The sequence below is a fragment of the Colius striatus genome, unplaced genomic scaffold (assembly GCF_028858725.1).
Source record: "Colius striatus isolate bColStr4 unplaced genomic scaffold, bColStr4.1.hap1 scaffold_44, whole genome shotgun sequence".
NCBI lineage: Eukaryota > Metazoa > Chordata > Aves > Coliiformes > Coliidae > Colius > Colius striatus.
The window spans coordinates 126,227-141,188 of NW_026908525.1; the positions used below are offsets into that span (position 1 = coordinate 126,227).

A 14,962-nucleotide genomic window follows, 5' to 3' on the forward strand; every position below is an offset into this window, starting at 1 on the left:
AGGACTGCACTGTCTTCATATTGGAACGGACGACAGATGGGAAGGTTGAGATACATTGACACTGCTGCCTCCCTCAGAAGGACAGATGCTGGCCCGTCTCTCTCTCACACACACACATGGTTCCTCTCGCTCACTCTCTGGCCAGTCCAATTAGCTCCCCACTTACGCATTAGTGGCTGGGATGGCGTATTTCCCGTCGCTCGTCAGCATCGCGCCCTTCGTGTTGGGATCATCCACCTCCACCATGAAACTCCTGGGAATTCCAGTGCTCCTTTTCATTCTGGGAACAGCGTCACAAGGGATCAGAACTTCAAATGAAGCACTTGCAGCTAGACTCTAAAGCCTGAACATCAAAATGCTGTGTTCTCAGAGTCCAGTGACTGTGGAAATCTCTCTGTGCACAGACACTGCTCTCTCGTGGTATATTCAGTGCAGCTGAAAGGCTTTCAGCCCAAAGTCCTGGGACTTGGGAGCCCTGTAAAGAAAAACCAGAACAACTCATCAGGCTGCTGTCTTGAAAACCAGCAAGAACAAGCCCAAGCACATCATCTGAAAGCTTCCCATTGCTGTGGTTTGCACCCTACGTCCCGGCAGGCCTAAAAGTGTAACTCTGCTGTGGGTGAGATCCATTCACATCTACTCCATGGTAAGAAAAGCTAACAGCAGCTGTAAGGAGACAGACAGAATCTGAATGCCTCTGCAAACCAACAGCCAGGAAGAAAGGTGAACATACTGAAACCCCTCCCAAAGAACGTGACGTTTCTTGGATATTCACAGAGCAGACGTTTGGCTGGTGGCTTCAACTCCTGCAGGCGGGATTCTTCTGTCTATAACCGATGAGTTCTTAGGGATCAAGGCATTCTCATTGGTGTATTCTGAAAGCAAAGTCAGCACAGAAAAAACTATCAGTCACTTTGTGAGCAAGTGGCTGAATGTGGAGTGTCAGAGCCCTTCAGAGAACCCCGCTACAGACAGGACAGCCCCATGTTACATCTAACATCGTGCACTTCTCATCTCAACACACGAGCTGCAGGCTGCAAGACATCTTGAGGTCTGGGAATCAAACACAAGCAGCAAAACCTTCATTTGTCCCAAGAGATGAGCCCCAAAGAGCAGGGCCCTGAGGCCCCGCGCCCGCCGCCCCCAAAACACTCACTAGAATAGAAAGAGAACAAAACTGCAACAGACTCAAAAGCCTCACACACCCACGTGTGGCAAGAGTAGCTGACTGCAATCCCACTTAGAGGGGTGCACCCTAAACCAGACCTGCAATAGAACAGGTTGTTGTCATACAAACAGGTACTGAGGAGAATTGAACTGGACTAGAACTATGAGCTCATTTCACAGATACTAAAGCACTGCTGTTGCACAGGAAAGGTCCCTCAGGACAGGAGATTACTGTCTTGTGCATTACCAACTGAAGAAGGGAAACCAAGAGCAAGCAGGTGTCTTGCTGAGGACAGCAGACCACATTACAAGGATCACAAGTGCATCTTGAGGACAACGGCTGGTAATGCATCTGTGACACCTCTGTCTCTGAGAGGAAAATCATGTATTTGAAATCCTTAGGAAAAGCTCTCCAGAAGCTCATTTCCACCATGGGTCAAATCCCTGCTCCTGAAGCCCTGCATTTAATTCTAATGGTTTACACACACTGACTAAACACCCAGTAGCGGGAAAAGTAAAGAAAATAGCGTCCCTGTTTTAAATTCACCTTCATACAACAAGCTGACACAAGACATGCCAGGGGATTTAGATGCACTAGACAGAAAACAGCAAGGCTGCTGCTGACTTTGAGCTGAATGTCATGACGGCATTGAGCTAGATCTTTGCCAGGCCCGGAGTGCTTCACCACCGGGGCACTCTCAGCAGAAACACCCTCTTTGTAGAGAAATGGAGAGAACAGGCAATCACAAAACGACAGGTGGAGACTGCCAACACACAAACAGTAACCCAAAAGTACTTCAGACTGCCGCTCAGTCATGGGGTTTGGAAGGCATTTGCAGTAGTTCTCCACACAGTGCTCTGTATTACACCTTGGTAGTTTAGACTTGGCTCTGCAGATGAATTACCAGCCTGGATAAGAGCTCCAGCTGCACTGTGCCTCACCACTACTACCTTGTCAAGTCTGGATGTTGGCTCACACACACAGGAACTGGACTGACCCAAAAACCACAACCTGGGCTCTGCAGCACCGATGATCCAAGTGAGTTCAGGTGGAAGCTCATTTCTGAGCCATGCTCCTTTCTCCAAGACTATACGTCCCAGTCAGAGACAAACTCAAACAGGCTGTGCAAACACCCCAGGAAGTCCATCCTATGAATACATCAAGCACTTCTGACTGTTTTAATTGTGGTAACTCACCTCTCCTGTCCTGAGCCATAGAAAAGAGCCAGAATGGCTGCTACAGTGAGTAGAAGCTACTAATTTGTTGTAGAAGTTGGAAATGTAATTATAGATGGTAATATGAAAAAAAAAATCACCTGAGATTTCCTGCACAAGGTCAATGGAACACAAACAAAACACTCCCAACAGAGCTGACTGAAATTCCCCAAGGTTAGGAAGAGACGCAGCACTACAAATGCCATGTCGAATACACGTGAACAGTGATCATGAGAAAAAGATCCAAAAAGGAACAACAGGAAAGTTGTAAAGATCACTTCTGAAAATCAACTCCTGATGCCTCTTATGACCGTGTTTACAAGGGCATGTGTCCCCCATCTCCCTTCCGCAAATGCACAGCTGGATTCCACACACCACACAGGAGAGTCACTGGGCTGCTGGGATCAGTCACACACAAGACTGAGGGAAACGAAGGCATCCGAAGGAAGGGATTTGAGCAAGGGAACCCAACACAGACAAAAACATCCCCTGTGTTGCTTTCACCAGCAAACAGAAATCATATTCATGTTCAGCAGCTGCACCTCAGGGCTGCAGTCAGCACGGGCTGAACTGGAAATGTCTGCTGAAATCCCAACAACTGCCTCTGAAAGGTCACATTGTTATAGAGGAATCAGCCTCTAAAGCTTTCTTAACCAAACAGAATTTTATTAAACCAATTGTAGCAAGTGATAAAAGGGCAAACAGCGCTGGGTGACCGGGGGAAGTGCAACAGTTCCCCCACGGCACACACATTCATCCTTTGCATGTCCTTATATATGTTTTCCCCCCACCTCGCCTTCATGGGCTGGGACACTGCGACGAATCGGTCTCTGGTTGGTCAGTTGACAGTGTCCACGCGTCGTCCTTGCTCATCTACCAGCTCCAGATTGGTGAAAAATGTTGCTGGGTGTTCCTGCCTTTGAAGTTTCGCTATTTTGTTGCACCTTCTGAGCGCTGCCCAGGTGTTGGCTTAACCACTTAACTACTATTACAAGGTTCCACAAAACATAATAAAACTTACACAAACAGAGTCATTGCTTATAACAACATGCACAACACAACTGCATCCCACTCAATTTGCTCAACAATAACAATTTTGACCATTATTTATTACAAAGTGACTTTTTGAACCACTAAAGTGTATTTTTAGGCCACTGGAGCCCATTTTTGACCTCTAAAGTGACTTTTTGAGCCTCTAAAGTGACTTTTTGGGCCACTAAAGCCCCTTTTTTGACCACTCAAGCCCCTTTTTGAGCCAATAAATCCCCTTCTTGACCTCTAAAGTGACTTTTTCGGCCTCTAATGCCCTTTTTTAGGCCTCTAAAGTGACTTTTTGAGCCACTAAAGTGCCTTTTTAGGCCATTAAAGTTGATTTTTGAGGACTAAAGTGACTTTTTGGCCTCTAGAGCCCCTTTTTGGGCCCCTAAAGCCCCTTTTTATCCCCGTCTGTGTGTCCCCTTGCCAGGTGACCCCGAGCTGGACGCCAAGGGCCGCGTGCTGACGGCCGAGTTCCCTGCCCTGCGCGTTGTCTGCATCTACGTGCCCAATTCCAGGCGAGGCCTGGGCCGCCTGAGCTTCCAGCAGGCCTGGGACGAGCGCTTCCGCTCCTTCGTGTCCCAGCTGGACCGGTCCAAACCGGTTGCCATCTGCAGCGACCTCAACTAAAGTGACTTTTTGGGCCACTAACATGACTTTTTGGGCCAAAAAGTGACTTTTTTGGCCTCTGGAGCTCCTTTTTGACCTCTAAAGTCACTTTTTAGGTACAAAAGTGACTTTTTAGGATTCTAAAGTCCATTTTTGAGCTACTAAAGTGACTTTTTAGGCCTCTAGAGCCCGTTTTTGACCTCTAAAGTGACTTTTTAGGCCTCTAAAGTCCATTTTTGAGCTACTAAAGTTACTTTTTGGTTACGAAAGTGACTTTTTAGGCCTCTAAAGGCCCTTTTTAGCTACTAAAATGATTTTTTGGCAACTAAAGTGACTTTTTGGGCCACTAAAATGACTTTTTCGGCCAAAATGTGACTTTTTAGGCCTCTAGAGCCCCTTTTTAGGCCTCTAAAGTGACTTTTTAGGTACAAAAGTGACTTTTTAGGCCTCTAAAGCCTCTTTTTGATCCAATAAATCCCCTTTTTAGGTACAAAAGTGACTTTTTAGGCCTCTAAAGCCCCTTTTTGGGCCTATAAAGCCCCTTTTTAGGTACAAAAGTGACTTTTTAGGATTCTAAAGTCCATTTTTGGGCCACTAAAGTGACTTTTTGGCTACTAAAGTGACTTTTTAGGCCTCTAAAGCCCCTTTTTGCCCTCTAAAGTGACTTTTTAGGTACAAAAGTGACTTTTTAGGCCTCTAAATCCCCTTTTTGAGCTACTAAAGTGACTTTTGGCTACGAAAGTGACTTTTTAGGCCTCTAAAGCTCCTTTTTGGCCACTAAAATGACTTTTTGGGCCAAAAAGTGACTTTTTAGGCCTCTAGAGCCTCTTTTTGGCCACTAAAGTGACTTTTTGGGCCACTAAAATGACTTTTTGGGCCAAAAAGTGAGTTTTTAGGCCTCTAGAGCCTCTTTTTTAGGCCTCTCAAGTGATTTTTTGGGCCTCTAAAATGACTTTTTGGCTACTAAAGTGACTTTTTAGACCTCTAAAGCCCCTTTTTGAGCTACTAAAGTCCCTTTTTGGCTTCGAAAGTGACTTTTTAGGCCCTCTAAAGCCCCTTTTTGAGCTACTAAAGTCCCTTTTTGTCTACGAAAGTGACTTTTTAGGCCTCTAAAGCCCCTTTTTAGTCCTCTAAAGTGACTTTTTTGGCCACTAAACTGCCTTTTTGGCCTCTAAAGTGACTTTTTAGGCCATTAAAGCCCCTTTTTGGCCACTAAAGTGACTTTTTGGGCAACTAAATGACTTTTTGGGCCTCTAAAGCCCCTTTTTGGGCCACTCAATCCTCTTTTTTGGGCCACAAAGTGAATTTTTAGGCCTCTAAATCCCCTTTTTGGCCACTAAAGCGACCTTCTGTGCCACTCAAGCCCGTTTTTATCCCCCCGTGTGTCCCCCCAGCAGGTGACCCCGAGCTGGACGTCGAGGGCCGCGTGCTGATGGCCGAGTTCCCTGCCCTGCGCGTCGTCTGCGTCTACGTGCCCAACTCTGGGCGAGGCCCGGGCCGCCTCAGCTTCTGGCAGGCCTGGGACGAGCGCTTCCGCTCCTTTGTGTCCCAGCTGGACCGGTCCAAACCGGTCGCCATCTGCGGCGACCTCAACGTCGCCCACCAGCCCTTGGACCTGATGAACTCGTCGGGGAACAAGAGGAGCCCCGGGTTCACGCGGGAGGAGAGGGAGGCGTTTGGGGAGCTGCTGGGGGCGGGCTTCCTCGACAGCTTCTGGGTGTTTAACCCCTCGCTGCCCAACGCCTTCACCTTCTGGACCTACCTGAGTGGGGCCAGGGCCAGGAACGTGGGCTGGAGGCTGGATTACTGCCTGTGGTCCCAGAGGGGCAGGAAGGATCTGTGCGACAGCAGGATCGAGCAGCGGGCCCAGGGCAGCGACCACTGTCCCATGGGGATCTACCTGGCGCTGGAGGGGGCAGGCTGAGGGGCAAAAATGGGGCGGGAATGGGGCAAAAATGGGTCAAAATGGAGGGAAATGGGGGGAAATGGGGCAGAAATGGGGCAAAATGGGGTGGAAATGGGGCAGAAATGGGGCAAAATGGGGGGAAATGGCTCAAAAATGGCTGAAAATGGGATAACATTGGAGGATAATGGAATAAATGGGTCAAAAATAGGTCAAAATGGGTAAAAAATGGGACAAAAATGGGTCAAAATGGAGGGAAATGGGGCAAAAATGGGTCAAAAATGGGGGGAAATGGGGGAAATGGCTGGAAATGGGGGGAAATGGGTCAAAATTTGGGGAAAATGGGGGAAATGGGGCAAAAATGGGTGGAAATGGGTCAAAAATGGGTAAAAATGGCTGAAAATGGGAAATGGGTCAAAAATGGAGGGAAATGGGGCAAAAATGGGTCAAAAATGGGTCAAAATGGGGGGAAATGGGGCAAAAATGGGTAAAAAAAGGCTGAAAATGGGGGAAATGGGTTGAAATGGGTCAAAAATGGCTGAAAATGAGATAAAATCGGAGGATAATGCAATAAATGGGTTAAAATAGGTAAAAAATGGGGGAAATCGAATAAATGGGGTCAAAATGGGTGAAAAATGGGGTCAAAATGGGTAAAAAATGGGGAGAAATGGGTCAAAATGGGTAAAAAATGGCTGAAAGTGGGCTGAAATTGGGGGTTAATGGAATAAATGGGGTAAAAAATGGGTCAAAATGGGTAAAAATGGGTCAAAAATGGCTGAAAGTGGGATAAAATTGGGGGTTAATGGAATAAATGGGGTAAAAAATGGGTCAAAATGGGTAAAAAATGGCTGAAAGTGGGATAAAATTGGGGGATAATGTAATAAATGGGTCAAAATGGGTAAGAAATGGGGCAAAAATGGGTCAAAATGGGTAAGAAATGGGGCAAAATGGGTAAAAAATGGCTGAAAGTGGGATAAAATTTGGGGTTAATGGAATAAATGGGGTAAAAAATGGGTCAAAATTGGTCAAAAATCGGTCAAAAATGGCTGAAAATGAGATAAAATTGGAAGATAATGGAATAAATGGAGTAAAAATGGGGGGAAATGGGTCAAAAATGGGTCAAAATGGGTAAAAAATGGCTGAAAGTGGGTCAAAATTGGAGGGTAATGCAATAAATCGTGTAAAAATGAGTTAAAATGGGTCAAAAATGACTGAAAATGCGTCAAAATGGGGGGAAATGTGTTGAAAATGGGTCAAAAATGGATGAAAATGAGATAAAATTGGAGGATAATGGAATAAATGGGGGAACTGGGTCAAATCTGGGTCAAAACCGGGTCAAAATGGGTCAGAAATGGCTCAAAATGGAGAAAATGGGTCACACTTGGTCAAAGATGGGTCAAAAATGGGGGGAAATGGGTCAAAATTGGTCAAAGATGGGTCAAAAATGGTCAAAAATGGTTCAAAATGGGTAAAAAATTGGGATAATGGAATAAATGGGTCAAAATGGGTCAGAAATGGTTCAAAATTGGTCAAAGATGGGTCAAAAATGGGTCGAAAATGGAGGGAAATGGGGCAAAGATGGGGGGAAATGGGTCAAAATGGGTCAAAACTGGCTAAAAATGGGATAAAATTGGGGGATAATGGAATAAATGGGTCAAAAATGGGTCAAAACTGGCTGAAAGTGGGATAAAAAACCAAAACCTCTTCGCGGTCCCTCCCAGTTCCCTTCAATTTGTCCCAGTCCCCTCCCAATTGATCCCAGTTCATCCCAGTCCCCTCCCAGTTCCCTCCCAGTTCATCCCAGTTACTCCCAGTTCCCTCCAGTTCCCCTCAGTTCCCTCCCAGTTCATCCCAGTTGCTCCCAGTTCCCTCCAGTTCCCCTCAGTTCCCTCCCAGTTCATCCCAATCCCCTCCCAGTTCCCTCCCAGTGCCCTCTCAGCTCATTCCAGTTGCTCCCAGTTCCCTCCCAGTTCCTCCCCAGTTCATCCCAGTTCCTCCCCAGTTCATCCCAGCCCCCTCAGTCCCCCCCAGCTCATCCCAGTTGCTCCCAGTTCCCTCCCAGTTGCTCCCAGTTCCCTCTCAGTGCCCTCCCAGCTCATCCCAGTTGCTCCCAGTTCCCTCCGAGTTGCTCCCAGTTCCCTCCCAGTTGCTCCCAGTCCCTCCCAGTGCCCTCTCAGCTCATCCCAGTTGCTCCCAGTTCCCTCTCAGTGCCCTCCCAGTTCATCCCAGTTCCCTCCCAGTCCCTCCCAGCTCATCCCCGTCCCTCCCCAGTTCCCTCCCCAGTTCATCCCAGTTCCCTCCCATTCCCCCCCCCCCCACCACAGATGCCGCTCCGCCTCAGCCAATCATCTCTCTTTAGTCCCGTTGCCGGGCAGACTCCACCCCCATAGCAACCGATCAGCGCTCGGCGCCCTCCTCTCTCCGTCCAATCAGCGCCCGTGGCCGCGCTCAGAAGCAGGAGCCGCTCCCAGTTGCCTCCCAGTTGCCTCCCAGTGCCAAAGGTCGGAGTCTGGGTAGGGCGCACGTCCATTCTGAGGGGAAAAGTGGGGGTTTGGAGGAGTTTTGAGGTGAAAAGTGAGGTTTTGGAGCAATTCTGAGGGGAAAAGTGGAGTTTTGAGGGGAAATGTGAGGTTTTGGGGCAATTTGGGGGGATAAAATGAGGTTTTGGGGTATTTCTGAGGGATAAAATGAGGGTTTTTGGCAATTCTGAGGGGAAAAGTGGGGTTTTGGGGTATTTCTGAGGGGAAAAGTGTGATTTGAGTGACATTTTGAGGGCAAAAGTGAGGTTTTGGGGTATTTCTGAGGCATAAAATGAGGGTTTGGGGCAATTCTGAGGGGAAAAGTGGGGTTTTGGTGGAGTTTTGAGGGGAAAAGTGGGGTTTTGGGGTATTTCTGAGGGGAAAAGTGTGATTTGGGTAAAGTTTTGAGTGGAAAAGCGAGGTTTTGGGCTATTTCTGAGGGATAAAACGAGGTTTTGGGGCAATCTGAGGGGATAAAATGAGGGTTTGGGACAATTCTGAGGGGAAAAGTGTGATTTGGGTGAAGTTTTGGGAGTTAAAGTGAGGTTTTGGGCTATTTCTGAGGGATAAAATGAGGTTTTGGGGCAATTCTGAGAGGAAATGTGGGGTTTTGAGGGGAAAAGTGAGGTTTTGGGGCAATTTGGGGGGATAAAATGAGGATTTGGGGCAATTCTGAGGGGAAAAGTGGGGTTTGGGTGGAGTTTTGAGGTGAAAAGTGAGGTTTTGAGGCATTTCCGAGAGGAAAAAGTGAGGTTTTGGTGCAACTTGGTGTGTAAGAGTTCCAGTTTGGTGGGGTTTGGATGCAAGAGTCTCCCCAGTCCATCCCAGTTCAACCCAGTTGACACACTGGAGCAGCAGCTTTTATTGAGCGGCGGAAGGATCCGCGGGGAAAGGGGCCAAACCTCGTTGGCGGAGGGATCCCATTGGGGCACATCTAGATCCGGCTCTGGGGGAGAAGGATCCTCCAAAGCCCCTCCCAGTAACCCCCAAACCCCCTCCCAGTAACTACCAGTAACCCCCAAACCCCCTCCCAGTAACTCCCAGTAGCTCCCAGTTACCCCAAACTCCCTCCCAGTAGACCCCAGTTACCCCAAACCCCCTGCCAGTAACTCCCAGTAGCCCCCAAAGCCCCTCCCAGCAGCTCCCAGTTACCCCAAACCCCCTCCCAGTAACTCCCAGTGACCCCAAACCCCTCCCAGTAAATCCCAGTAACCTCAAACCTCTTCCCAGTAGCTCCCAGTAAGCTCCAGACCCCTTCCCACTAATTCCCAGTAGCTCCCAGTAACTCTCAGTTACCCCCAAACCCCCTCCCAGTAGCTCCCAGTAACCTCCAAATACCCTCCAGTGACTCCCAGTAACCCCCAAACCCCTCCAAGTCCCTCCCAGTGACTTCCAGTAACCCCCAAGCACCCTCCAGTGACTCCCAGTAACTCCCAGTAACCCCCAACCCCCTCTCAGTCTCTCCCAGTAACCCCCAAATACCCTCCAGTGACTCCCAGTAACCCCCAACCCCCCTCCCAGTCGTTCCCAGTAACCTCAAACCCCCTCCCAGTCGCTCCCAGTCCCTCCCAGTAACCCCAAACCCCCTCCCAGTCGCTCCCAGTCCCTCCCAGTAACCTCAAACCCCCTCCCAGTCGCTCCCAGTAACCCTCAAACACCCTCCGAGTCGCTCCCAGTAACCCCCAAACACCCTCCCAGTCGCTCCCAGTCCCTCCCAGTAACCCCTAAACCCCCTATTAGTGACTCCCAGTAACCCCCAACTCCCTCCCAGTCGCTCCCAGTCCCTCCCAGTAACCCCAAACCCCTCCCAGTCGCTCCCAGTCCCTCCCACTAACCCCCAACCCCCCTCCCAGTAACTCCCAGTGCCCCTCCCGTCTAGATCCGGCGGTCGGACGTTGGGCGGAAGGATCCGATCGCCTGAGCGGCGGCGGAAGGACCCGAGAGGTGACGGAAACACCCGAGAGGTGACGGAAACACCCGAGAGGTGACGGAAACACCCGAGGGGGGGACGGAAACACCCGAGGGGGGGACGGAAGGAGCCGAAGCGCCGCCGGGTTCGGTTCGGGCGGTCCCTCCGTTACCGGGGAAGGGGCGGATCAAGGGCTCCCGGGTGCTCCCCCGACGCTGCCGCGGGACAGGGTTCGGCTCCGGCCCCGTTCGCCTTCGGCCGAGCCGGAACTGGCGGCCGAAGCGGTTCGGGACCGGGACAAGCGAGTCATGGTGGACGCGGCCACTGCCGGGAGGGGAGACACCGCGCTTTAACCCCGCCCACCGCCCCCGCCTCGGCCAATCGGCGCGCGTCTGTCCGCGCCTCAGCCAATCAGATGGCGAGGCGCGGCGGAGCTTGGCCCCGCCCAGCCGCTGCACCGTTCCATTCAACCCGGGGGGGGGGGGGGGGGGTGCGACTTAATTAATCGCTAATTAAAGGGTTAATTAAGGCGCGGGGGAAGGTCGCTAGGCTCCGAACACTCCCCCCCACCGTTAATTAGCTCCGCGGTGATTCTGGTGAATGAAGTGCCCCCCCCCTTAATTAGTCCCAGTGAGGCTCCGAGGGTTAATGGATTAATTAAGAGCTTTATTAAGCCGCGAGGTGGTTAATTAAGCGCCCTCCTAATTAATTAGAACCACCCCCAACACAATTAACCACAAGTCCTCCCCATTAACACACCGCTGGCGTGTTAATTCCCCTTTAATCACTAATTAACATATTAATTAGCCCCTGAAACAACTAATTAAGCTCCTCTCCTAATTAATTAGACCCTTATTAATTAGCCAAGCCCCTCACTTAGTTAATTAGACCCCCCCATCATTAGTGACGTTAATTAGCACACCACAGCGGCCTTACTCATTAACTAAGGCTTTAATTAACCCCTGAAGCTACTAATTAAGCTCCTTCCCTAATTAACCAGACCCTTATTAATTAGCCAAGTGTTTCTATTAATTAATTACTCCCCAACCAATGTCATTAACGATGTTAATTAGCAACCCAAAGCAGCCCTAAGTCCACTTAACACCTAATGAACCATTTAGTTAGCACCAGGAGCAATTAGTTAAGCTCCTACCCAATTAATTAGACCCTTATTAATTAGCTGAGCCTGTCTCTTAATTAATTAGACCCCTACCCCCATCATTAACGATGTTAATTATCAACCCAAAGCAGCCCTAAATCCATTTAACACCTAATGAACCACTTAGGAGCAATTAATTAAGCTCCTACCTAATTAATTAGACCCTTATTGATTAGCTGAGCCTGCCTCTTCATTAATTAGACCCCCACCCCCATCATTAACGATGTTAATTAGCACCCTACAGTGCATTAATGAGGTTAATTACCCCCCCCAAAGTGGTTCTAAGGCTATCTAATCTACATTAACCCTGCAATTAACCCCAAACCAACTAATTAAGCTCCTCCCTAATTGCCCACACCCCCTCCTTAACGAGCCCTTCGTTAATCGCAGTAATTAAGGCCGCTAATTAGCTCATTAGCCAGTCACTGTAGCCCATCCCCTGCACAAAGTACTTGAAGGCCTTGGTCAGCTTGGCTGGCTGCAAGGGGGGGGAGGGGGGGGGGGTGTGGCCACGTGACATGACAGAGGGGCGTGGCTTGGGTGTGGCCACTCCCCTTCTCTGTCAGGCCACGCCCACACCGTAAGCCACCCCCCCACATTCCCCCCCCCTTTACCTGGGTGAGTTGGGGTTGGCTGCCCCCGTCTGCCATCTGGGGGGGGCAAAGGGGGCACTGGGAGTTACTGGGAGGGACTGGGAAGAGGGGATTGGGGGTGACTGGGAGGAGCTGGGAGGGGGTTTGGGGGTTACTGGGAAGGACTGGGAGGAGCTGGGAGTGGGTTTGAGGTTACTGGGAAGGACTGGGAGGAGCTGGGAGGGGGTTTGGGATATACTGGGACGGGCTGGGAGAGACTGGGAGAGGGTTCGGGGTCACTGGGAGGGACTGGGAGGAGGTGGGAGAGGTTTTGGGGGTCACTGGGAGGAGCTGGGAGGGGAGCTGGGGGTGACTGGGAGCTAGTGGGAGTTACTGGGAGTCACTGGGAGACACTGGGGGGGGTTGGGGGTAACTGGGAGTCACTGGGACTCACTGAGAGATACTGGGAGGGGGTTTGGGGGTCACTGGGAGTTACTGGGAGTCACTGTGAATGGATTTTGGGTAACTGGGAGTCACTGGGATGGGTTTGGGGGTCACTGGGAGGCACTAGGAGTGCCTGGGGTCAGAGGTCAAAGGTCACCTTGAGGAAGGAAGTTTGGGTCGGGTCGAGCTTGACAATACACTCCACGGGGGGGGAGGGGCAAAGGGGAGAAGGCGGGGCTTAACGGGGTAATGGAGGGGTCACAGCGCGTGGCCACGCCCCCCACCCCCCAACCCCACCCATAACTCACCACGGCGTCCTCGTCGGGGAAGTTCTCACCGACCACCAAAAGCACGGGGCAGCTGGAGGGGTCAGGGGGTCACCACGGGGTCATGGGGTAACCAGGAGGTCACGGGGTCAGGGCGGGGTCACAGGGAGGTCACAGGGTCAGCGGGAGGTCGTTGGGTCACGTAAGGCCATGGGGCAAGGAGGGGTGAAAGGGGGAAAAGGAGGTCATGAGGGCTCACAGAGGGGTCATGGAGGGGTCACCAGGAGGTCACGGGGTCATGGCAGGGTCATGGGATCAAGGGGAGGTCGTGGGGTCATGCAGGGTCATGGGGCAATGGGGGGTTATGAGGGCGTCACACAATAAGGAGGGGTCAAAGAGGGATCATGTGCGGTCATTGAAGGGTCATGGGGTAACGGTGGGGTCACGGAGGGGTCACAGGATCAGGGAGAGGTCATGGGGTCACATAGGGTAATAGCGCAAAGAGGGGTCACAGGGGCAAGGGGAGGTCATAGGGGATGTGTGGGGTCACAGGAGGCATGGGGGGGTCATGAGGGGTCACAGAAAGGTCATGGGGTCATGGAGGGGTCATGGGATCACAGGGGGAAAAGGAGGGTCATGGAAGGGTCTTCGGGGTCACTAAGGGATCCTGGATGAGTCATGGGGGTCACAGAGAGTAAGGGGGGTCATGAAGGCTCATGGGTCATGGAGGGGTAAGGGGGAGCCTGGGGTCACCGGGGGTCACAAGGGGGTCACGGGACGACTCAGAGGTCAGGGGTGACTCACTGCAGGCTGCTGGCTCCGCTGCGCTGCAGCCTCAGATCCCCACGGCTGGGAAGGGGTTAAATATACCTGGCCTCTCCACAGCTCCCATACGCTGTGGTATAATTTAAGAGGGGGCATGTGTTATTTGAAAGGGAGCTGAGCAATCCAAGTGAGTGGGTATGAAGATAGCTGCCACAGGAAAGCAGCTGCCAATGTGACACTGTGCTGGCTGATAGACTGCGTGGGGACCTACTTACTACTGTAGCTGGGGTCTGCCTTCCTGCTTTCCTGTAGCTCCCATACGCAGTGGTATAACTTAACAGACACATGTATTTTTTCAATGGGAGCTAAGGAGAAAAATGTGGTATTTAAGATACCTCTCACAGGAAAGCAGCTGTAAATATGACACCGTGCTGGCTGATAGACTGCATGGGGACCTACTTACTACTGTAGCTGGGGTCTGCCTTCCTGCTTTCTTGTAGCTCCCATACTCAGTGACATAACTTAACATACACATGTATTTTTTCAATGGGAGATGAGGAGAAAAATGTGGTATGGAAGATAGCTCCCACAGGAAAGCAGCTGCAAATGTGACACCGTGCTGGCTGATAGACTGCATGGGGACCTACTTACTACTGTAGCTGGGGTCTGCCTTCCTGCTTTCTTGTAGCTCCCATACTCAGTGGTATAACTTAACAGTCACATGTATTTTTTCAATGGGAGCTGAGGAGAAAAAGTGTGGTATTGAAGATAGCTCCCACAGGAAAGCAGCTGCAAATGTGACACGGTGCTGGCTGACAGACTGCATGGGGACCTACTTACTACTGTAGCTGGGGTCTGCCTTCCTGCTTTCTTGTAGCTCCCATACTCAGTGGTATAACTTAACAGACACATGTATTTCTTCTATGGGAGTTTAGGAGAAAAAGTGTGGTATTGAAGATAGCTCCCACAGGAAAGCAGCTGCAAATGTGACACTGTACTGGCTGATAGACTGCATGGGGACCTACTTACTATTGTAGTTGGGTCTGCCTTCCCCCTCCTCTTCTCCGCCGTCACCGTGACAACGGTTTCATTGTTACGCAGGCCGACCGCACCCAAACCCTGCAAACCCAGGCCTACTGTGAGCCTTGGGTCTGTTGCCCCTCTCCGTCGTCACCCCAACAACAGGTTCATTGTGATGCAGGCCGCCCCAGCCCAAACCTTGCAAACGCAGGCCTGCTGCGGGCCCTGGGTCCGTTGCCCCTCTCCGCCGTCACCTCAACAACGACTTCCTTGTGACGCATGCCACCCCTGCTGAAACCCCGCAAACCCAAGACCGCTGCGAGCCCTGCTTTTTTTGCCCCTCTTCGCCGTCACTCTGAGAACGGCTTTATTGTGACGC

General features: G+C 50.8%; 2 protein-coding genes across 2 annotated transcripts; one reads left to right on the forward strand and one right to left on the reverse strand.

The window, feature by feature from the left end:
* Positions 1–3,182: 3,182 nt before the first annotated feature.
* On the forward strand, positions 3,183–5,950 carry LOC133629427 (DNA-(apurinic or apyrimidinic site) endonuclease-like). The gene is made up of 3 exons (XM_062020067.1): positions 3,183–3,219; positions 3,848–4,020; positions 5,369–5,950. The coding sequence occupies exons 1-3, from the start codon at positions 3,183–3,185 to the stop codon at positions 5,948–5,950; spliced, it is 792 nt and encodes a 263-aa protein (XP_061876051.1).
* A 4,594-nt stretch (positions 5,951–10,544) lies between these two features.
* On the reverse strand, positions 10,545–14,654 carry LOC133629412 (protein NDRG2-like). The gene is made up of 7 exons (XM_062020055.1): positions 14,638–14,654; positions 13,603–13,647; positions 12,842–12,892; positions 12,690–12,738; positions 12,131–12,166; positions 11,943–11,994; positions 10,545–10,681 (listed from the first exon to the last, which is right to left on the reverse strand). The coding sequence occupies exons 1-7, from the start codon at positions 14,652–14,654 to the stop codon at positions 10,545–10,547; spliced, it is 387 nt and encodes a 128-aa protein (XP_061876039.1).
* Positions 14,655–14,962: the final 308 nt, after the last annotated feature.

Bases quoted from the DNA above. Each gene is read 5' to 3' on its own strand.
- LOC133629427 (XM_062020067.1), top strand. From the start codon at position 3,183: ATGGGCTGGGACACTGCGACGAATCGGTCTCTGGTTG. The intron at 3,220-3,847 runs GTCAGTTGACAG...TCCCCTTGCCAG, and splicing joins GACGAATCGGTCTCTGGTTG to GTGACCCCGAGCTGGACGCC. The intron at 4,021-5,368 runs GTTGCCATCTGC...TGGCCACTAAAG, and splicing joins AGCTGGACCGGTCCAAACCG to CGACCTTCTGTGCCACTCAA.
- LOC133629412 (XM_062020055.1), bottom strand. The intron at 12,893-13,602 runs GTGAGTCACCCC...TGACCCCTCCAG, and splicing joins AGCGGAGCCAGCAGCCTGCA to CTGCCCCGTGCTTTTGGTGG. The intron at 11,995-12,130 runs GTAAAGGGGGGG...CCCCCCTTGCAG, and splicing joins GCCAACCCCAACTCACCCAG to CCAGCCAAGCTGACCAAGGC.